The sequence below is a fragment of the Pelmatolapia mariae genome, linkage group LG1 (assembly GCF_036321145.2).
Source record: "Pelmatolapia mariae isolate MD_Pm_ZW linkage group LG1, Pm_UMD_F_2, whole genome shotgun sequence".
Lineage (NCBI taxonomy): Eukaryota > Metazoa > Chordata > Actinopteri > Cichliformes > Cichlidae > Pelmatolapia > Pelmatolapia mariae.
This window is the reverse complement of record NC_086227.1, coordinates 19851737-19876015: the sequence shown is the minus strand read 5'-3', so window position 1 is coordinate 19876015 and position 24279 is coordinate 19851737. Positions and strand designations below refer to the sequence as shown.

The 24279-nt window shown below is 37.8% G+C and overlaps 1 protein-coding gene across 1 annotated transcript in view; it reads right to left on the bottom strand.

The window, feature by feature from the left end:
• The window catches only part of syt7b (synaptotagmin VIIb), a 130299-nt gene that overhangs the window by 53764 nt on the left and 52256 nt on the right, over positions 1-24279 (bottom strand). Inside the window, exons 2-4 of the mRNA XM_063475004.1 lie at positions 18145-18248; positions 5371-5450; positions 4196-4330 (exon numbers count right to left, since the gene is read on the bottom strand). Coding sequence (XP_063331074.1) covers positions 4196-4330; positions 5371-5450; positions 18145-18248 — 319 coding nt within the window. The remainder of the gene's footprint in view (positions 1-4195; positions 4331-5370; positions 5451-18144; positions 18249-24279) is intronic.

Here is a 24279-nt window from a genome sequence, read left to right as displayed (position 1 = left end):
ATCGATGACTAAGACACTTCACAGGCACTCAGTCTAGCCACAAGTGTCCAGTGAATAACAAAAACTTGGAAGAGCAGCTGCTAGTCACCAACGCTTTGACTAAATTGGAGAGGACAGTTGTCTCACTCTTTGGGGACTAAAAGGGGGCAAAACATATTTACAATAATTCAGTTCAAAGCTGCACAAAAGCTTACTCTGTTCATTGTAAAATATGTTATTAAAGCAACTTCTTAATGTCGAATTTACACAGATTCTCATCAAGTGTGGAGTGATATTCAGGAAACTTTTGTTATTGTAGCTGGTTAGTCCACTATGGCCTACTTTAAGGTAAGAAAAGGACCACAAGAAGCCGATATTCTGCCCGTTTCACTCATACATGTACACAGCAGTGACCAAGCCGCTGGCTCTCGGAGGCAGGCATAATAGCCGAGAAATGATGCAAATGCATCATCTTCACATTTTAAGACTGCAGGGTATGAAAACAGAATGCTATAGTCTGTTCACAAGAACTCGCCTGTGGCACTTTTATGCATTTGCATAAAATATTTCACTTAATTTGCAAATATTCCCATTGAAAAAAAAAGCATTTCAATATAAAGTGTCCTCTTTTCTTCTCAGCATGCCACAAACCCAACCCCAGCTGACCTGGACTCGGACGTCACAGAGACGAGCACAGACAGAACGCTGAGATCAGTACGGGACCTTTTGATTGAGGACAAATCACACGACACACAGGTGAACAACAGGAGGGCGTCCACAACGACATTCAAGCATTAAGTGTAGGCTGACAGTTAAATGAATGATTGTTTTTGCAATGATGAATGTGATATAATTAATCAGAACTTGAATATCATGTCCTTTTTCATGACTTGATCCCCTTTTTCCTTGCTTTTAGATATAATTTGTCTGAACTGTTTCCAAACAGTAATTTTCGATTTACCTCTGAAAGACACCTTTGAAAGCTGCTAAACAAACTTGCTTTGTACAAAGGAATCGCCACAGTAAGGACTACGAAATAGCTCACTGATCCACTATTACCCTATTCAGAAATCTCACCATTACTATCTTATCAAACGCCACACAGAATTAAGCATGTCAATAACATAATGAAATGCAATCACAACAAAAGCTATAATCACTGCTATTCGCTGAATTTAAAAATAATTTCAGCACCACTGCGCAGACACCAAATAACTAATCGCCCGGTGGTTTTGAAAGAGTCAAGTGAGTTATAATTAGAGAAAATAAGAAAGAACAGGTTCACTTAATGCCTCAGTGACTGTGTGAGGTGCATCTAAATGATGGAATGGAGGTTGATATGAAACAGACGTTGCACTGTACACCAAGGATACAGTGTCACTATTTTTGGAATAAGGCTCAGTAGACTAGACTCAGGAGGGCTATCAGGGAGGCTTAAAGCACTCAAAGTACTATGAGTGATAGTACGAGTAGTGACAACAAGCAGAAAACACAGAAAGAGTGAAGGAAAAAGGGGAGTGGGGTAAAAACACGTAACTTTACACTCACAAAAACCCCCAAAACAAAACAGTGAAAAAAGTCAGACCAAAAACCACGTCATTAAAGGAACAGATGGACATTTTGAGAAATACAATTATTTGTTTTCTGGTGGAAAGAAGAAAGTACCACCCTCAGATATTAAATATAATACTGAAAGTGTGAACTTTCACTTTTCATTCAAGATTTTTAACAAAAATTTAGAATTAACTGTTCAGGAATTGCAGCCATGTTTATACACAGTTACTCATTTTCAAGCTACAAGCTAACATTATTTAAATATAAGGATTGTTTTCAGTAATTAGATGAAAGAGCCCATAGACATCACCAAATTCATCCCTTGAGATGCTCTTCCAGGCCTTAACTGCTGCCACTTTCAGTTGCTGCTTGCTTCTGGGTCAGTTTTGTCTTCAATAACTGAAAAGCTGCTCTGCTGGGTCGAGATCAGGGGACTGACTTGGGCATTGGACTGCATTTGAGCAGTTTTGCAACATTTGGAATTAACTGTTCAAAGAACTTTTCCCTGTTTTTCAGTGTAACCAGTGGTTCACACATTGTTGTAAGCTTTCTGCATTTACATTAATGAAGCTGCCTCTTTATTTGATGCATGTTCAATAATCAAGATAAGGAAATCCGATACAGTTTGGTTTGTTCATTTGTTCATTATAGCTTTTCACTTCTTCTTCAGCGGAAACTGAGCATGATATCAACGAGTTGGTGTTGTTACTATCCTTCTATCATCATAACAATTGTAGTTCAGAATCAACATAGCAACTGACGAGTCACAATGTCTTAGCAATAGCCAAAAAAATAGCTAACGCTATTAAAAACTATCACTGGCATATTAACATCAGTAACATACATTTGGCTAACAGGAAACGTAACTTGATAATATATTTATTACACTGTTCAAATTAATAAAGAAAACACTGGAAATGTTTATAATTTTTAATGAACAGAGTTTTATATTAACAAAAGCTTCTTTTTTCTTTTTGCTCCACATTCCAAAGTTATGACATCACAACAACGTGATTGGTCAGATACAATGTTGATCCTGGACCAACATTACAACCCGATATCACAGATATTACATGCTGGTCCACTGTGTCCATTTCACGCTTTGCCTCTCCAAAATGTGAAACAGACACGCATGCAGAAGTTGCAGTAACAACAGAGGGAAACATTTTATTTCAAGCCCACATGAAAATAATCACAGGAAAGCGTTTTATCAGACATTATTAACGCATTTACATGTAAATACACATTAGCCGCCTAGCTTAATTGTTTCCGGCGATTAGGCACCCTGAAATGAACTTCATACATCATCTCCGCTGGTAATTTAACTTCTGCATGCACAATACAACTTCGGCATGTTCACGTTTTGGAGAGGCAAAGCATGAAATGGACAAAGTGGACCGGTGTGTCTATTACATGTTTTGCTGAAGAAGTCACGTTTTCTTCTGACCTCTGAACTCAAGCTAATCTGACCACATCTTGCCTGCAGATTTATATTTAAAGGGGATTTACTATTATGCTCATTCACCTCCATATTTTTGTACCTGAACAAGAGTAGCTTTGCATGCTTACACTTCAAAGTAATCCTCCCTTATTTATTTATTTTTTACTGGATTCTGGTGCAGCCCCTTAGTTCATTCTCAGTTTGAAAAAAGAAGCTTTAGCTCTTAATAAAACATACTACATGAGTAGTATAAATCATGTCAGCCAGAAAGCAAATAATCATACTTCTCTGAATGTCAAAGTAATCCTGACAAAAACTGAAAAACTCATTTTCTTAGTGCACTACGTTCAACCCTCTGTGGAGATGTTGGTTATTTATTACACAATCCTGAAAAGAAGATTTTAATATTTGGCGTTGAGTGCCCCCCCAGTACCACAAATGGGGAAAAGTTTTGTTAAACAGTGGGATCTTTTCTCTGAGGGTTGTCCGTCTCCATGGTAACAGTCCATGGGCTGCAGGTGAGAGGTAGGGAGGGTCTACCAAGGTGAAGTTAGCAGGGCTGTAAGCAGTGGAGCTATCAAAGACATTCATTTGCACACGCTGTATGTGATTTAAGAGCAAACTATACTGTTGCTTCCCCAGTTTACTCTTCTGTATTGTTTTAAAGAGACAGGACTCAAAATCCTATACAACTGCAGCCTTTCTGTCTGAAAGCAGCAGTTTGGAAAATGTGCATAATTTCAGTTAGTGTCAGCGCAGCCCAAGGAATCACAGATATTAAGGGATGGTGCTGCACATCTCTATCAGCTGCTGCATGGCCAGCAGTGCATACTAAACACCACCTCACTGTGGACATGCCTGAATGCAAAAACATGAGGATTACCGGGGATGAGGGGAGAATTCCATTTAAAAGATATGTGATCTGACAGCGTTACAAAATCAGGCTTTCTGTTTCCCTTTAGGCTATTAAATGTGACCTTTTCACTGCTCTGAGTTGTGTATTGATCAGCCTTTGATTTGGAATATTTTTGTGCTATTTGTCTCATACCTATGACCTCAAATAGCAAAAGATTGGACTAAAATCACCCATTTGCTATCTGCTATTATAATAATATCTAATTTTATTATGTTGACCACTCCCACAGCGTTGTACAGAAGCCCCTGTTCATTACAGCCCTGCCCAGACAGAGGAGTCCCTTACCAGACATGAATGAGACTCACTTGGGCGTGAGGCGGGGGTCTCCGTAGGGTGCATAGGGAGACATGTTTAAGAGGAACTCCTTGGGTGGGTAGGAGCTCCACCTCTGTTGGACATTGCTGCTGTCATTGTTATTCCAAAAGTCTCTGTCTAGATCGCTGTAGCCAGAGAGAAAGCAAAAGGTGAGACAGGTGAGAGCAGTAAACAATCACAGATATATATAAAGAAGAGAAAACAAAGCAGATCTTGAGAAATGTTGATAAATAAATTAAAAAGAAAATCTAAAAAGAAAAATACTCTTTTTAAAAACTTTTTAAATAAATTTAACATGAATTTGGCTACAGGATGACTACAAGTTTATGGTCACCCAGTATCATGAAAAGTGGGTCGAAACGCTCAGAAAGGAGGAGGATGGAAGGAAGTGACCTGTGTGTTTTATCACGCTGTCAACGATGAGGAAACAAAACAAAGGAGATAAGGAGACAAGGGAGAAAAGTCAGTATGAATTTAAAACACCAAAAAAAAACAAGTCAGGTATGCACTCAGAATAAAAACGTCAAAGGAAATAGCTCAAAAAAGCTAATAGATTTGTGGCAAGCTGTTAGTGTTACCCTCTTGTATTCAATAATGCTTAATTATATTTGAAACAGGGGCAGAAATATATTCATAGCTGTCGATATCCTAAGCTTAACAATTAGCTTAGTGTGCTTATTTCTATTTATTCCAACTAGAGCAAATGGTGAGTAGGCTGTTGCTATGTCTAAAAATTGGGGAGTGGTTTAAATATAAGGTAAAGACCATTTACCATAATGCAGCCTTTGATTTACATCAGCAGACCAGGAGGTCAGAACATGATTTTCAAAGAGTGATCTAAAAATAGCAGCAATGTTGGAAGTGGTCCAGAGCTGCCCAAGGACAAATTTAAATCAGGTAGTTTTTTTTTTTTATGGGCACAGTAGCAGAGTCACACATCGTATATATATATATGTACATATAGTACAATATTTAGTAGTACAATATGAAATCCCTTTGATAAATGCTCACTATCTTTAGGGCATAATTTCAGGGAAAGCATTTGAGTCCACGCACAGAGCTACGAGATTAGTTTGCAATCACAAATAGCTGTTAAAATGTGATACTATCACCACATCATACATTATTCCCACGTGCCCCCATCTACTCCCTCCCTGACACCTACTTGATGGCTTTATTTTCCCCTCGACCTCTCACTGAATCTGGAGAGCTGGCAGCCTCCATCCCGGGCTTATTCCTCTTCCCCTGCAAAGACACGAGAGAGACAGAGAGAGTAAGAGGGGGACACACATCTTAGAGGCGTGTGTTTCTCATCGTTTATAAAGGCATCTGTGCAAGTCAAGTGTTCATTACTCAGGTTTTTAGAATAACATCAGGTTCCAACACATGTTGTAAAATGTAATAAATGAGGGAAGAGTGCACACTGGTTTGATGCCAGGGACCACTTAACTAAAATGAGATGCAAATACACAATCTCACATGCATGATACATGGGCAAAAATGTTTTCGCACACAAGAAGCACACACACAGACACACACACAGTGCAGCTGCAGGCTACATCAGACTTAAAGTGAAATCAGACACATTAAGATAATGAGATAACTCAAGATTTCAAAACAGGAAGTCATTCGTGAAAGCCTTCGGAGGTGCCACTACATTGTTTATTACAGCCGAAGCTGTAGTTACAGCATAGCCGGAGGGCCTGCACATATCACCACTGCGCCTATGCTGTGATGCGTGTCTCCTCAAAAAAATCAAAGTAGTTTTTGGGTTCTGAAAAAGCTTCCCATGCTTGTGGAGATTGCTGTGGCATGTTTTGATAGTTAAGATTGAACAAATAAGTTAAATTCTCCACTGCTGCCAGGAAGAGTCAATAAAATGTAATGGAAATCTAACTGACATGCCTTTACTGTAGTGTCGCAGTAGGTGAAATCAGATGCTGGGCTGTACAGTATATCAAAAAGCTGCGGGTCATGCAATTAAACCTCGGCATCGAAAAAATCTGTGATATGATATGAAACAATGATATGTCAGATCTTATATAAAAGGGAAAAAAACACATTTACAGACTGGAAATCTAAAGGGTTTCCTCTCAAACCGAAAACAGCTGCTTTTTAAGGTGAAACCAGCTCATTTGGAAGACGGTGAAATTCTAACTGGGCAACGTAACTGCATACATTGCTGCTGCGATGGCTTATAAACCTTATCTTACCTACTCTGTGCAAATATTTTCTACTTAATGGATAGTGCTTTCAGCAAAGCAATATACAGTAGTTACAGTTATTGACCTCTATGTTTTATTGAACTCCGTATTTATTAAACTCTTGGGGGTGATAACACTGAGCTCTTTCCCGCTGAGTCACACCGACTCTCGCTTCTTACATAATGTTTTTCCATTATAAGATCACGACAATGACATGAGGTGCACATATGTAATAAAATGTCCACCAAATAGGCAAGACATAAAATTGCTGTTAGACTTTTTTTTGTTTGCTTTGAGGCAAATTACATGTTGGACTCGTTCCTATTTGAAGATTTCAGCTACATTACCATCTGTTGCTGTAATTAATTAGCCACAAAATCAACTTGACATGCATTTTAATTACACATGCCATATTTTGATAAAAAATATATACCAATCCTCTCTACGGGCTATTAATAAGAATATCACACCATGCCAGAGGGGTAAAAAAACTTGAACTTGAAATGTGGTGGTGACATTTTAAATTTAACATTAATTTTGCAAATGCCGACTAATTGAGTGTTGAAAGGCAGCTATTTATTTTATTTTAATCTTTTTCTCGTTTTCTTGTTTTTTCTCAGTGTGTCTCTTAGAAGCTGATTGGGGCTGAAGGTGTGACGTGATTCCTTCTTGCACTCTCGTCACAGCTTCGTCAAACAAAGGTGAATTTTAACGTCACTCCGAGAGAAAAGTAGCCATAGTGGTGTTGCTTGAACACAAACATTATATTGTGTACTACTTGTACTTTTCCTGCTGTTTGAGGGACCCTACAAATGTAGAAAACATACAAATTTAAAAGCCTGGCTGAGCAGTGAGTTCACATCCAGGGCAGACATACTGTTAGTGACACACTTAAGCAGCTACTCGTCCCGCAGCCATGTAGGTAACATAAAGAAATGATGAGGACAGTCTGACATCAGGATTTGCTGTGATGCTCTTCCTTACACTATATACACATCATCCACACTGGATTTTAATTCAAACAATAAAGATGTGGCTAAAGTGCAGACTGTCATCTTTAAGAGAGTAAACAAATGCTGTGTTTCCTCCCTTGAGATGCTTTGCCAGGCATTTACTGTAACATCCCATTTGTTTTAGGTTGACAAACTCTTGGGTTGCTTTTGCAGTATGCTTTGGGTCATTATCCATATGACTGTGAAGTGCAGCCAATCAGTTTTACAGCATTTGTCTGAATCTGAGCAGAGAGCATGGCCCCGTATGCTTCAGAAATCATCCTGCTACTTCTATCTGCAGTCACATCATACATGGTCGTTTCATGAGACTGCCTGCACCATGTTTGACAGATGATGTGGTATGCTTCAGATCAATAGCTGTTTTCTTCTCTATACTTATCTCTTCTCATCCTTCTGGTTCAAATTAGTCTTGGTTGCATCTGTCTAAAGATTATTATTACTAAAAGTCTAATCTGGCTTTCTTGTTCTTGAGTGTAACCAGTGGTTTGTACCTGTTATTCTAAACCCTCTGTATTTCTATTACATGAAGTGTTGTGAATTTGTCTTTTTTCTTTCAGTTGTCTTCCTTGGAAATATTTCAGAAACAGAAGAAAGGTTTCTGGCACAAGTTTAGCTACTTCCAAAGTGTAATATATTCGTGTCATCATCCATCCTTTAGCCTAATGATTGCTTCCTTCACTTGTATAAACATCTCTTTGGATCTCATATCGAGTGAAAAGACACCCAATGCAAGTTCAACACTTGGAGCTTGAGCTCTTTCATCTGTTTAATTTGAACAAGCCAACTTAGATAATTATAGGCCAATCTCCAACCTTCCTTTCGTATCAAAAATCCTTGAAAGAGTAGCTGTCAAACAGCTAACAGATCATCTGCAGAGGAATGGCTTATTTGAAGAGTTTCAGTCAGGTTTCAGAGCTCATCACAGCACAGAAACAGCTTTAGTGAAGGTTACAAATGATCTTCTTATGGCCTCTGACAGTGGACTCATCTCTGTGCTTGTCCTGCTAGACCTCAGTGCAGCGTAGGGCTGGGCCATATCATACCATTCACGGTAATACCGGTATAATGTTGGGCAACGATAAGAAAATGAAATATCGCGATAGAATATGGGTAAAACGCGCATGTGCAGTGCCTTTGTTTTCATACGCACATGGCGGAAAAAGCATGGCAGCGACGGAGAATAAAAAGGGCGAAAGCAGATAGTTGAATGAAACGGATGAACCAGAATTGGTTTGTAAAAATGCTGCAACTTCAGTGGTGTGGAACTGGTTTAGCTTTCGTCCGTCAGATACACAACAAAGCACTATTTTTGGTAGAGCATGCTAGCGCCTGTTTTTTGGAAAATACGGCACACTTAAAATCAATCCTTTGATTCTTCTTAAAATCGACAATGCCCCTTATAATCTTGTGTGCCTTATGTATGAATTCTGGTTGTGTTTACTGACCTCGAAACGATTTTATGTGCTACACGGTGCTCGAAAATCTGTCAAATGTTTTAGTATGACTTTGCTAAGCTACGAAGCCACACCGCTCGATGGATTGTCAGAGCATTACGGCTACCGTAGTCAGGAGCCTCACGGAGTGATACCTACTGTGCTTCAACATAATATTACCGTATTGTGTGTATGTATAAGTTTTGTGGATATTATACATGGTTATGCTGAGGATATGTCGGCCAATTTCCACTGGAAATGCCTTTTGGTTAAACTGTCAGCAAGGAATTTGGATTTGCACTGTTACATTTCTATATAACTTTAATGCACATAAAAAACAGCTGCTTGTTTAAGTGAAAATACATTGATGGGGTTTTTTTTGCACTAATAAAGTTGTGGAGTTGTAAAGTATTTTGTCTAGTGTCAATTATATCGTCAGTTATATCGTTATCGCAAATTTTCAAATGTATATCGTGATAAACATTTTTGGTCATATCGCCCTGCTCTAGTGCAGCGTTCGATACTGTTGACCATAATATTCTATTAGCGCGATTAGAGCACGCTGTAGGTATTTCAGGTACTGCACTGCAGTGGTTTGTATCATATCTATCTAATAGACTCCAATTTTATGGCGTTATTTTTGTGCCACTATTCTGAGCGCATGTAAAAAAAAACTGCAGGTGCAAGTGTTGCATTTTGAGGAGAATTTTATTTTGAGCGAAGAAAAGCTAAATTTGAGTGAACAAAATTCATTGCTGCGTGCAAAAAATGTAAACGTTAGAGCACTTATGCAAATATGTGATGTCTTAATAAATCGAGCAAATATTTGAAGTTTACACAGCACCATTCTCGCATGAAAATATCTTAAAAGTTTATTTTGTGACCCAGAAAGAGTAATATTTCAAACTCCGCCACTCTGTGTTCCTCCGCCACTGCCTCGTTTGAGTTTTGGACGAAATGGATTCTGGGATATTGCATTTCGTCATTTCGAGCTGATTGGAGACCAAAACAGCCAATCAGATTTTTTTTGCATCCAAGTCTGTGATTGGCTGGTTTTGTGGCACAAATATAACGGTATACAGAAAGAGTTGAGCGCGCACGGGCAGAAATGTTGAGAGCGCAAGCAACACATTGTGAGCAAGCGCAAGTGCAAAAACTGAGCGATAGGGGCTGCTATTGTGTGTGCGTATGGATAATAGCAAACACTGAAATACATTTTTTGCACGCAGCAATGAATTTTGTTCACTCAAATTTAGCTTTTCTTCGCTCAAAATAAAATTCTCCTCAAAATGCAACACTTGCACCTGCAATTTTTTTTACGTGCGCTCAATTCTTTTTTACGTGCGCTCAGAATAGTGGCACAAAAATAACGCCATACAATTTGTGCATGTAAATGAAGAGTCCTCTTCACACACTAAGGTCAATTATGGTGTTCCACAGGGTTCAGTGCTAGGACCAATTCTGTTTACACTTAGAGATGGACCGATCCGATATTAAGTATCGGTATCGGTCCGATACTGACCTAAATTACTGGATCGGATATCGGCGAGAAATTAAAAAATGTAATCCGATCCATTAAATATCAAAAAAGCACCTCACAAAACTTGCAACACGACATAACTCGGCTTGTAACCGTAGCACGTAGAAGCAGTGTGCTCACGTGATAGAGGGGCTGTGTGTATTTGTAGCCTCGCTAGCAATCCAGCATTTCATCTCCAAGGAAGTTATCCCAGAGAGAAGTAAAGCAAGTGTGTAAGTTCATCTCTGAATGTTTGTAAAGCGTACCTACGTTAAGCTTAACAACCAATATATGAAGCCTCTTCTCTCTCCCTCTCTTGCTGCTACTTCAATCGTGAAACTGCTTAATGATCAGCTGATCGGCTTTTCTGTCGCGAGTCCGTCTCTCTTCTTTGTTTTTGGCTGACTTTGCACCAGAAAGAGGAAACCAGCGGCTGAACAACAGCAGCACGTTTAACCTTGATAAGCTGTTGTTAGAATTTATTTAATATTACTTTCTAGACCAGGATCCTTTTCTAGGTAGCTGACGGCTGGTAACTGTGCAGGGGCGGATCTAGCAAAGTTTAGCCAGGGGGGCCGATAGGGCATTAACAGGGAAAAGGGGGCACAAAGACATACTTATCTTTCTTATTCTCATTTAAAATGTCTAGCTTTTAATAAATAATTATCTGAATCTTACACCCAAAGTTTTAATCTGATGTAAAATGTATAGAAGTCCATTACTGTATATAGTAACTGTTAAGTCTAATATACCCTAGTAAGCTATAGTACTTTTTCCTTTGGGAAAGTACCATCTGTGCAGTCTGCAATTCTGTAGAAGAAAGATGTTGAATATATTTAATTATTCTTGAAAAATAATTTATTTCTGTGCATTTTTTTCACACTACATCAAATTAAAGTTGATTACGTCGATTAAGCATCATGAGGTGGAGGGTGGGGGTGGTTCCCTTTTTTTTTTTTTGCTGGGAGTTTGCAACCCTATTAGTTAGGTTGCTTAATATTTCTGCTAAGTACTTTTTAAAATACCAGAATAGGAAGGATGGAGTAGGTTTAAGTTTATTAGATTGATCAGTATTGCTGAACTATGAAATATTTTGGGTGCAGTGTATTTTTTACATACAGGTATAACAGAATAGCTTTAGTGTTGTTGTTTATTTAAACTTGAGTATGAACTTATACAAAATGCAGCAAGATATTAAAAAAAAACAGTTTTATTGATTAAAAACACACTATATCGGATTAATATCGGTATCGGCAGATATCCAAATTTATGATATCGGTATCGGTATCGGACATAAAAAAGTGGTATCGTGCCATCTCTAGTTTACACTATACATGCTTCCCTTAGGCAGTATCATTAGAAGACATAGTATACATTTTCACTGCTATGCAGATGACACGCAGCTCTATCTATCCATGAAGCCAGGTAACACACACCAATTAGTTAAAGTGCAGGAATGTCTTAAAGACATAAAGACCTGGACGGCGGCTAACCTTTTGCTTCTTAATTCAGATAAAACTGAGGTTATTGTACTTGGGCCTGAAAATCTTAGAAATTTGGTATTTAACCAGATTATTACTCTGGATGGCATTACCTTGGTCTCCAGTAACACTGTGAGGAACCTTGGAGTCATTTTTGACCAAAACATGTCCTTCAATGCACATATTAAACAAATATGTAAGACTGCTTTCTTCCATTTGCGCAACATCTCTAAAATTAGAAATATCCTGTCTCAGAGTGACGCTGAAAAACTAGTTCATGCATTTATTACTTCCAGGCTGGACTACTGTAATTCATTATTATCAGGATGTCCTAAAAACTCCCTGAAAAGCCTTCAGTTAATCCAAAATGCTGCAGCAAGAGTACTGACAGGGACTAGAAAGAGAGAGCATATTTCTCCTGTTTTGGCTTCCCTTCATTGGCTTCCTGTTAAATCCGGAATTGAATTCAAAATCCTGCTCCTCACATACAAGGTCTTAAATAATCAGGCCCCATCTTATCTTAATGACCTTGTAGTACCATATCACCCTATTAGAGCACTTCGCTCTCGCTCTGCAGGCTTACTTGTTGTTCCTGGAGTATTTAAAAGTAGAATGGAAGGGAGAGCCTTCAGTTTTCAGGCCCCTCTTCTGTGGAACCAGCTTCCAGTTTGGATTCGGGAGACAGACAATATCTCTACTTTTAAGATTAGGCTTAAAACTTTCATTTTTGCTAAAGTATATAGTTAGGGCTGGACCAGGTGACCCTGAATCCTCCCTTAGTTGTGCTGCAATAGACGTAGGCTGCCAGGGGAGTCCCATGATGCATTGAGTTTTTCCTTTGCAGTCACCTTTCTCACTCACTATGTGTTAATAGACCTCTCTGCATTGAATCATACCTGTTATTAATCTCTGTCTCTCTTCCACAGCATGTCTTTATTCTGTCTTCCTTCTCTCACCCCAACCGGTCGCAGCAGATGGCCGCCCCTCCCTGAGCCTGGTTCTGCTGGAGGTTTCTTCCTGTTAAAAGGGAGTTTTTCCTTCCCACTGTCGCCAAAGTGCTTGCTCGTAGGGGGTCTGTTTGGTTTTTCTGTGTATCTATTATTGTATGATCTACTGTGCAATATAAAGTGCCTTGAGGCGACTGTTATTGCGATTTGGCACTATATAAATAAAACTGAATTGAATTGAATTGAACTAGCCATGAAACTGCTTGTCAGTTATCCGATTACATTTGCACATCTGAAAATAAATAGTGTCTTTAAAAATGGCAATGCAATGTTTTTTATTGCAATGCCAAATCCTGTGAATGAAAGTCGAAATGGTGCACTTCAATCACATCTTGATTTAAAATCCACTTTGGTGGTGTACAGAGGCAGAAGTATTGTTCAAATATTTATGGACCTCACTGTAAAAGTGAGAAAGTCACCACAGAGCAGCTGTCACAGATTTTCTCATAAAAATCCGAGTTTTGAACATGATTTTTACAGAGAAAAACAGCAGTATAAAAAGACTTTTACAGAACTCCAGAGAGAGCTTATACAAAAAAATCTTTAAGAATGAAAACGTTAAAACATTTGATTAAATCAAGTGTTAAATGAAAAAAAACAAAGATTCTCTGGGAGGAAACTTTAGTCCATGTGGAGTGTTTTAATGCAACCTTATAAATATTTAAGAGAGTAGTCTGAAAAACCTTCGAACAGATGTTTCCAGAGTCGAAAGAGGACACAATGAATTTTAGTTTCCTCGTGTCTAGACAAAACAGGTCACTGAAAATGGCCCACATTGCAGTAAACCAAGACCAAAAAGAGAGCAGAATTATTATGCGTACATGAAAATGCTGTCTAATCTATCTATCTATCTACCTACCTACCTACCTATCTACCTAGACAAGAAATGCAATGCAAATGTGCATTTTCACATGATCGAGTTATCAAACGTTTTCAGAAGATTTATCTAATTTTTCATTTCCGTTTCTGGTTCAAATGCAACTCTTGTACTCAGTAAAAGATATCATGCTGCTCACAGCCTGGGGGCTTTCAGACACAGCACAGAGCCGAATGTTTATCTTAGTTCAGCTTTCAGTGTCCTACAGACAGGTGGCCTCTTTATGCATTCTACTTTATATCGCTAATGCATCTAAAATAAACTCTATTATTCATCATGTCTCTTCTCATATGTCCAACTCAACTCCACAAACATCTTCAATAGAGAGCGACGCTTGGGGCCCTGACCTGATCTGTACCTACATCCAGCCACAACACTGCACTGGAACACATGTACACAGACTCAGAAAAGGAAGGATGGCATAACAGTCAAGTATATGCTATCAAGTGCGGCTCATCTATCATTAAGCAAAATCATAAAATCTTCAGGAGGCTGGAGAGAGGTTGGAGAAGGTACAATGCTGACAGAGTGTGGGAGGATGTGAGAAACAGACGGGACGATCGGGAGGATGGGGAGAAGCAGAAGCAACTGAGTACGACTGAGCGGAGGGCCAAGTGAGAAACAGGAAGAGACAAGACGTGAGGTTCGAAACTGGATCTAGAATAATGAAGCTGTGCAGAGGATGATAAAACTGTCACATGAGATGAACTGGAGATGTGAAAGGCACAGAGGGTGATTCCCTGTTCAGAGCAGTGTGGCCCTGCTTCCCTCTGGATCATCCTCCTAAGTCACACTGTCATCATGCTTGTCACACACCTGGATGTTCAGCAAAGACCAACAGCACCTTCCACACTCGCCTGCCTGTTTGCCTCTGCCTCCCTCTTCCTTCCCTCTGCTACTCTCCTCCCCTTTCTACTCCTATAAACAACCAATGGCAATGGACCAAACAGGTCCATTCATTAGAGTGCAAACACTCTCCTATTAATCTTTTTTCATCTTTAAATGATACAAATGTGATTTATAGGAAACTTCAGTAAGTTTTGGCTTAGATGTTTGAAATTCAGAAAAACACACAATGCTGCTGTGCACAGTATCACAGCAGTTTCCTTGGTAGCCATACAATACAAACACCTGTTTGTGTGCTATATTTTGTAACCGCTCATTAATATTGTAGCTTGCCAGGAGTGTGTGTCAGGGACATTCAAAGGAAGCTGTTCCGTTATGTTTGCAATTCATTTGTTAAGGCTGTGTTTTGTTTCCCCTATTTTTAACACAGAAAAATAAGTAGACTGTAAATCCACTACCTTGATCTACATAATCAGAACGATCCCAATGCACAGATACCAATGGACCAAACACCAGTCAAGAGAACACCTGAGATGATCCATCCACAGCATGAGGTTCATATGCTAGTGTGTAGTTTGGATGACTCACTATGAAAAATGCCTAATCCTAACTTTAATGTGCTCTTAGCACTCTTAATGTACTCTTACTACATTAAACTTAGGATCATCTTAGTTATCTTATCAATCTTAGTTAGCCTCAGAGCGATTCTTTTCTGGAGCGTCTGACAAACTGTGGGCTGTAGTTACAATGTAAGGTTTAAAAAGTGAGCTTAAAAATGTGCTACACATGACTAGTGCTAATAAGAAGCCAGAGAGACTTGAAATGACCACTGATTATTTTTAGGGGGTTGTTTATAAAAGGAGACTGCATGGCCAGGTCCTTGATTTTATACAATGGGGCTGAAAACACCTGAATTCAAATATTAGACGGTAATACCCCAATATTTTTGCTGATATTATGACAACATCAAGCAAGTCAAGGAATGACCAAAAACCAACTAAAATGACCTTTAGATAGCAGAGCAGGATGGGCATGTACTAAAAATGGAGACACACAACAGCTGATGTTTTAAAAGGAAAACATTGAATTTGTTATGTTATGAAAAAAATTGTAATCCAGTGATTTCCTTTAAAATGTATCTGTTGTTTCAAATGGGTGATGCAATATCTTCCTTGTTATTCCTCGCTCAGAGAAAGAAAAAATAGTTCAGTACAAGCAATACTGAACTATCCTTACTGACTAGAGCCAAAGAGGTTAGTCAATGAAATGATTAATCTGCTGACAGAAAATCTTTGACAGTAAATTTTGATCAGTGGGTAAGATTATAGCTATTTTTTCAGGTAACAGCACTCACTATTTGCAGATTTCACTATCTAAAATCTGCACACCCACCCCCAACATAACATTTGTGTATATACAATGTATGTTCCTCTTTTCTTATAATGTATGTGATTATTTATTTAACCTTAAGGAAATACAAAGCAAGCAGAAGGGAGAACTAAAGTTGCAACAGATGCAAGCAAGGGACAATACTGGAAAAGGGCAGAGAGAAGCAGTGAAATTCTGACAAGGACGGGGTGATAAGGTGACAAAGAGACAAATACAAACCAGATCATTTGTTATACACAGAGAAGGTGACACAAAACACAGAGAGATATGGATAACTTTAAAGTAAACAAAGATAAGAAATGGGTTTGTTTCTCAGTCGTGAGCAATTGTAAATGTTACTTAGAAGGTGTTTTTCATCTGTAATAGCTCAGTAATAACTCTTAGCTTGTCGTGGTGAATGAATTGCTGTGCTACAGTCACTATTCAAACAGAGAGAGATGCGAACAGGACAAAAGAGATGCATGAAGGGGGGAAAGAGAGGACAAAGTGGGGGAAATGCATAGTATAGGAGGAATTACAGTTACTCGAGCAGCCAATTGCTCAAAGTGACGCTCATTAGCATATTAATCATTAGCATGGAGCGGCTGCCATGATGCACGAGGCTCAGAGCCACGGCCACAGTTACAGAGGTTTCTGTTCATGTTCGCTGCCACAGCCAAATATACAGCCTCTCTCCTGCTTCTAGTGCCATGGCACAGAAAAAGCACAACACTATTTAAGGCAAACACATTCAATTTAAGGCTGCAGAAATGTCAGAAGAAACCCTGACTGTCTATACGGCTGTAAATCTTCTACACAGCTACAAGATGTCGTTCTGAAACAGTTTGACTGTAAAGAAAGACTTGCTTCAACCCTCAGTTATAAGGCAGAGGACCAAACCTTGAGATGTTTTCCCATCAGTCACAGTGGATCTGCAACTCTCATCTGCAGTGTGAGAAACTGAAAGCTGTATGTCAAGTCTCTAGTATTAATTAAGTTGATGCTGATTTAACTCTGCAATGACAAGCGCCCCATATTTAATACATGAGTTCTTTGTGAGTTTTTGACACAGTGTGACACCCCCATCTCCCCACCTCAACCCCACAAAACTAAAATAAAATGAACATATTTAAGCAATAAATTGCAAAAAATAAAATGTTGCATGCAGAAAATATTATACAAATTAAAACTTACATATATACAAATTAATATCTAAAATTTGTTTTACTTGTGAGAAGCTTCATTAAACACTCACAGGAATTTTCTGGCAGCTTTTTCAAAGTTCAGGCCTTAAAGAGTTAAATCACATTAATTTGAATTTTCAGGCAGAAACACTGTTTTTTTTTTTTCATTCACTGGTCAGTATTGGGGCCATTTTGCTTTCACAACATGTATTTTCTCAGACGAGTGAAAAGAAAACATTCAACATGCACATGTGAGTATTATTTCAGTACACTCTGTTCATCCAAATGAGCACATACTTTGTTTGCATATCAAAATTTTGCATTTCAGATAACATTTAATTTATTTTTGAATAAAAATGTGCAAGATTTAGTAATATTTCTTTTTTTTTCTTTAAAGACCACCATATCAAAATGAGGTTTTTTTCTTCATCCTGCGCACCAAAAATGTTCAATTCATTTGAAGGTTAGGACACACAATAAATGAAAAATCTTAAGTTTTCTGTGCAGGGCATTAAAAAAGCTGTGCTGATCCTTCCAATAATGAATTATTCATACAGTGAGAAGGCCCAGCAGAATTTCCACAACCTTCTTACTTCCTAAAAAAAATGGATGTTTACACTCAGCCAGTTTGTCCAGTCATCCTCCAAAACAAGACCTTACAAATTGTACCAACTGCCTCTAAAACACTTAAATATGTAGGATATAACAAAGATACAGTTGATGTATCTGGTTAGATTTTCTTTACTATACTTGAAAAGAAAAGAAATCAAGAATCTGCAGAGTGATTATGCAACTATTTTTATTCCAAAAGTTTATTTATAGAATAAATGATGCCACCTACTCACCAGGGAAAAAACCCCAACATTTCAGTTTCCATTTCACAGTGATTTCCTAGATGCCTATTAAAGATCTACAATATATTCTTGCTGGGGTCGCTGGGAACTTAAAGCAAATGTCAATACTAGAACATGGTCATTAAAATGTGAATAATAAGTATTGTAACTTACCAGTTTACGTTGGCACCAGGTGCAGACGCCACACAGAGCTACCAGCCAAATGGCACATACTATGAATGCAACAGACACCAGGAATACACTGAGAGACACTGAGCCTGAGGGAGAGAGACAGACACACACAGAGGGTGTTAGTGCATTTATTGTAACAATTAGCCTTTTGAAGCTCCTGAGGTTTAAAGTCTAAGATGACCTGTTGAAGGACAAAGAAAGACAGAGCTCAACATTTTGGGGAAATGCTTCAGATAATCAGGAGTGATGCTTAGTAATGTGCTTTCCTTCCTTATTTCCTTCCTTCCTTTCACCATTCATCCTTGTCATTTGGCAACTGTCATCAGTAAGACAGAGAGAAATGTAACAGGAACGAGGGGGGCACAAAGGCAGTGAAAAGGCATCATCCCCATGTTCCCTGCATGTATCAATGGGCGATGCGCACATGTCAGGAAGAGATAATATCACGAGGCCAGAAGCTGTGCAATTACCAGCTTCCTTTTGCTCTCTTCTATCTCGTAAATCCTTCAGCAACTTTGTTCCCGTCTTGACAGATGAAAACTTCTTCCACAGCCTTCCATTCTTCATCTCTATTTCTTTCAGTTTCTGCCTATCAACGATACAGTTCATCCCGCTGTCTGCCAAGCAATTCGTAATCCACTGGCACAAAGCAAAAGCAATGTTGGCAAACAATGAACTCATAACTGTTGCATCCTTTTTGTCTCTGCTACGCAGATGATCATTTTCTGAGTTCCCCTCCACCTGAAAAATTCATCTGACTGCTGAATTTTCCCTTGATCCCTCGACTTCACTTTTTATCCCTGCCTGTGCACCGACAACAAATTTGTTGAGGCCAATAAATATTGGAAGAGGATCAGCTAAGTCAACTTAATCATTCTTATCCACCCTCTTGCCCATGCTCGCACTCTTTCCATCTACTTTCTTCTTCTCGTATTATACACCTCATATATGTTAGTTCGGTTATTCAAATGTCAGCTTGTTTTACCCTCCATCCCCAATAAAATTAAAGTCTATTCAACTCTTTGATAGCGTATCTGATTTTTGATTGTGGTGGCAATTACTCGAAGATGGCAGGGTTGAATTTTTTGCTCTGAGCCTTTCACTCTGGCAGCAGAGGGTGTGTTGTAGTAAAGTGTTTTGGTGCTTAACAGATAAGTAGGCTCAATCCTACAAGTGTTTCCATGCCAATTTAGAACAACACAACTAAAGCGGCTACAGTGCTCTTCAGCTGAGTAAAACACAACCAGCTGGGAAACAGAATAATCCTTTCATATCTGTCAGAATGAAAAGACAATGTGTGCGAACACACAAGAGTGATGATTTTATATTTGATGGGGTGTAATCAAAAAGACAAATTTATGATTGCACACACTAAACCCATAAGAAATTTTAATGAGAAACTTTAACCAGCTCACCACATAGAACTTCAAGATAGCACCAAAGTTTAACAAGCCAGTGGATGATCAGTGATGATAACAATATGGAAAACAACATTGTGAGCGGAATATTAATTAATGACATCAGTGATCACCTGCCAGTTTTTGCAGTTTATGACACTAATTATAAGAAAAATCAGCATGAAGAACAACTGAGATACAGACGTGTAAGGACAGAAGAAACTATGAATGCACTTAAGAACGATCTATTAAATCAGGACTGGGACAATGTGTACAAAGAAACTGATATTGATATTGCATATGGCATATTTTTAAGAATATTCATGGAGTTGTACGATAAAAACTGTCCAACAATAAAATACAACAGAAAGCACAAATATTCAGATAGACCATGGATCACTAAGGGTTTACAAAATGCATGTAAAAAGAAAAATACACTCTATAGGGAATTCCTAAAACAAAGAACAAAAGATGCTGAAAATAAATATAAAAAATACAAAAATAAGTTGACCAATATTATACGTGTATGTAGAAAGGAGTATTATAGTAAAATATTGAACAATAATAAACATAATATGAAGGGAATATGGGATGTTTTAAATGGTATCATTAAAAATAATTCTGGACAACAAAGTTATCCTCAATACTTTATCGACAATGGCAATATTATGGAAAACACTGCTGATGTGGTCAACAGCTTTAATCATTATTTTGTAAATATTGGACCAAAACTGGCAGAACAAATTCCTGAGTCACTGCCATCAGTGGACTGTAGTGAAAGCCTGATTGATAGGAACCCTAACTCAATGTTCCTCACATCAGTGGAGGAAAAAGAAATAATTGACATTGTACACATGTGTAAATATAAAACATCTACTGATTGTAATGATATTGACATGAAAATCGTCAAGAAGGTCATTGAAGGAATTGTAGGACCTCTAACATATATTTGCAACTTATCATTTCAGACGGGAAAAGTGCCAAACAAAATGAAAATAGCTAAAGTTGTGCCGCTGTATAAAACTGGGGATAGACACCACTTCACAAATTACAGGCCTGTTTCTTTACTACCACAATTCTCCAAAATACTAGAAAACCTGTTTAATAAACGATTAGACAAATTCTTAGATAAACATAAATTACTCTCTGACAGTCAATATGGATTCAGATCAAAAAGATCAACATCTCTGGCATTAATCGAATCAATTGAGGAGATTACGAATGCTATAGATCAGAAACAGTATGCAGCTGGAGTATTTCTGGATCTCAAGAAAGCATTCGACACAATCAATCATGACATATTAGTTAATAAACTGGAACGGTACGGGATCAGGGGGGTTGTACTGCAGTGGGTGAAAAATTATTTAAGTGACAGGAAACAATTTGTGAAGCTGGGTGTCCATTCCTCATCATGCTTGGACATTGCTTGTGGTGTTCCACAAGGCTCTGTACTGGGTCCAAAATTATTTATTATTTATATAAATGATATTTGTAAGGCATCTGATATATTAAAATTAGTATTATTTGCAGATGACACAAATATTTTTTGTTCTGGGGGGAATCTAAAGGAGCTGCAGGATACAATTACTTCAGAAATGTGCAAAATTAAAAAATGGCTTAACAGGAACAAACTATCGCTAAATCTAAGTAAAACTAAAATAATCTTATTTGGGAATTCCCTTAGAAATGCACAAGTGCAGATTCAGTTAGATGGTGTGGAAATTGAAAGAGTACTTGAACATAAGTTTCTTGGTGTGATTGTAGATGATAAATTAAACTGGAAGTCTCATATAAATCATATACATAACAAAATTTCAAGAAGTATCTCAATCTTGAGTAAAGTAAAACACATTCTGGACCACAAATCACTCCACATTCTCTATTGTTCCCTGATTGCACCGTATTTGAATTACTGTGCAGAGGTTTGGGGCAATACTTACAAATGTTCGCTATCATCAATCTTTATATTACAAAAAAGGGCCATAAGGATAATCCATAAAACTGGTTACAGAGATCATACAAATCCACTATTCTTAAAATCAAAAATTCTAAAATTCACAGATCTGGTTCATTTTCTCACTGCACAAATTATATATAAAGCAATAAACAACCTGCTTCCTGACAATATTCTAAAAATGTTTTCTAAAAGGAAACTGGGATACAATTTGAGGGGGGAATTAAATTTAAAACATCCTCGTATCCGTACAACATCAAAAAGTTTTTGCATCTCTGTGTGTGGAGTGAAGCTGTGGAACAGACTAAGTAAAGATATGAAGCAATGTCCGAGCATGGCGCAGTTTAAAAAGCGGTTTAAGGATATGGTTTTTACAGGGTACAGGGAAGAGGTAGAGATTTGACAGGGTGTTCTTGTCTAATATTTTCATGTATGTGCGGGTGCACGGGTATTTTGGTATGGGTATATATATATATTTGTAGGTTGTGTATCCTTCAGGTGTTAATGGGGTTAGTGAAAATGTGTATATGTGCGTATGTGTATATACGTATGTATGGATAGATAGAAACATATATGTATATATAAAAAAAAAGAAAAAAAAAAAAAAAGAAAAAAAGAAAAAATACACATGACATAATGTAATTGCAAGGAGGTATTTCTGTAGTCTATTGATACTAGATAGTGGAAAAGGGGTGGGATTAAATAAGCTTATGCTTCTTCCTGCTCCTTTTTGAACATGAAAGTTATTTGGAGTTGTGGTTGCTTGTTTTCCTTATGTTTTGTTTTGTTCATTTGTCTCTTTTAATTCTATTTTGTTGTACTTTTTCAACATGTTCAAAATAAAGATTCAATCAATCAATATATGTGCAAGAAAACTTTATTCTTCACTCACTAATTATCTCTCTATATAGTTTCTAGTCGGCTTCACCTTTAATGCACAAGATAATTGAAAGTTCAAGATACCTTAAAGATGCATACAAAGGAGCTAAAAGATATAAACGAGTGTATGCACGCTATTACTGTATTGCTGCTTTCTTTAGTTTTTGTTATGGAAACAACGTTGTCATGGTGCACTGTTGTCGAGTGCTTGACTCACTTTTTACTTTAGAGAGAAACTTTAAGAGCTGCATAAGAAGCTCTTAACCTCCTAGGACCTGGCGTCCACATATGTGGACATCACATTTTGGGATGTCTAGACCAAAATAATACATTTTGCTCTACAAGGGCCTGATATCCAGATACGAAGACATTATACTGCCACTGTTCTATTGACATTTAAAACAAATGTCCTCTTATGTGGATCTCATTTCTCTCAGAAGCAAAAATCAGGTAAAAAAAAAAAAAATCAAGAAATTCTTTGTTTTTACATTCATCAGGTCCCAATCAGCCCAAATATCAAAGAGAAATTAAAAATGCATGCCATGGAAGAGTTCAGGTCTTAGGAGATTAAAGATTACAACTTTTGGATCGGAATCCAAAATGTCAAGTCAAGTTTCTGAAACTGAGGAAAAAGAAGCTGAGAAAAAAATGACTTTGCAAGCATGTCTAGAGTGTTTTTTTAACCTGTATGTTTTTTAACCTGTAATATACATAATTAATTAAAAAGCACATCTTTAGATATCATAATATCCTCTTAATAATATTAATAATAATATTCTCTTCATGTAAATATTGTGAATAAAGAAAAAGAAACACAATGCAATATGAAAGTCCCTTCTTATATTTCAAACTATGTGCAAAATGCTATAGCCAACCATGGCCAAATTATCAGTGGACCAGCTGATATTAGCTATTTGCTGTTCTATTGGTATTAGCATATATAAAGTCGAGATAAATTAAAACTAAAAAAGTAAAGTAGATATATGGGAGAAACACCCTTCAACCACGTTATGAATGTTAACATTGCATATTTTGTCCACCAGAGGGCACTGTGCAATTCCTACTTTTGGCAGCTTATATTTGGAACACCACAAATTAAACTACAAGCAGAGTCAGGTAGAGCGTAGTACAAGCAACAAGTAAACAAATTACTACACATAATCAATATTAGGGAAATCTGATTATGTTTTCTGTGCCTAAAGTGGAACATACTGGCTGCTACATCGTGTATCTGTATATGTCTTAAAAACTCAAAATCAGTTGGGCTCTTCCCAGTGCCACATCAAAGGAAAAACAGTGATCTCTTCCCTGAACATACTATGCGATGTGCCTGGACTGTACCACTTTCATCATCAACCCATGTCCCATTCACTTGCACAATCAAATCTAAACAAAATATAATTAAAATTAGAAAACCACTTAAAAAGTATGAGGTATGACAACAACAACTGACATCTTCATATCATGTAGAAATAGACTTGTGGCATATTATAAGTACTGACCTATACTCAGTGCTACCATTTCTCAAACAGCACTGAATCACTGACTTCATGCAGCATCACACAGTTTCTGTGACATTCCTTCTCTTCATTATTTCATTCATGCCTGATTTTTCCTTTCATGTGTCATTTTGTCCTCACCTGGTTCCCCACATCTATCCAGTGACCCATTCCCGATTCCTTTAACTCCCTCAGTGTTTATACTGGTTTCATTCATTTAAACCAGATTGTCTATCCAGCTGTATTTCCCCTGGAGCTTTCCAGTCATTTGTGTGCTCATCTGCCCAGTTTTAATTCCCTATCTGTTTATGGACTTTGCCTTTTGCCTGTCCCTGTGATCCTGCTGCCAAACCCATCCACCCATTTTACCCTTCTCCTGTCCCCCCGG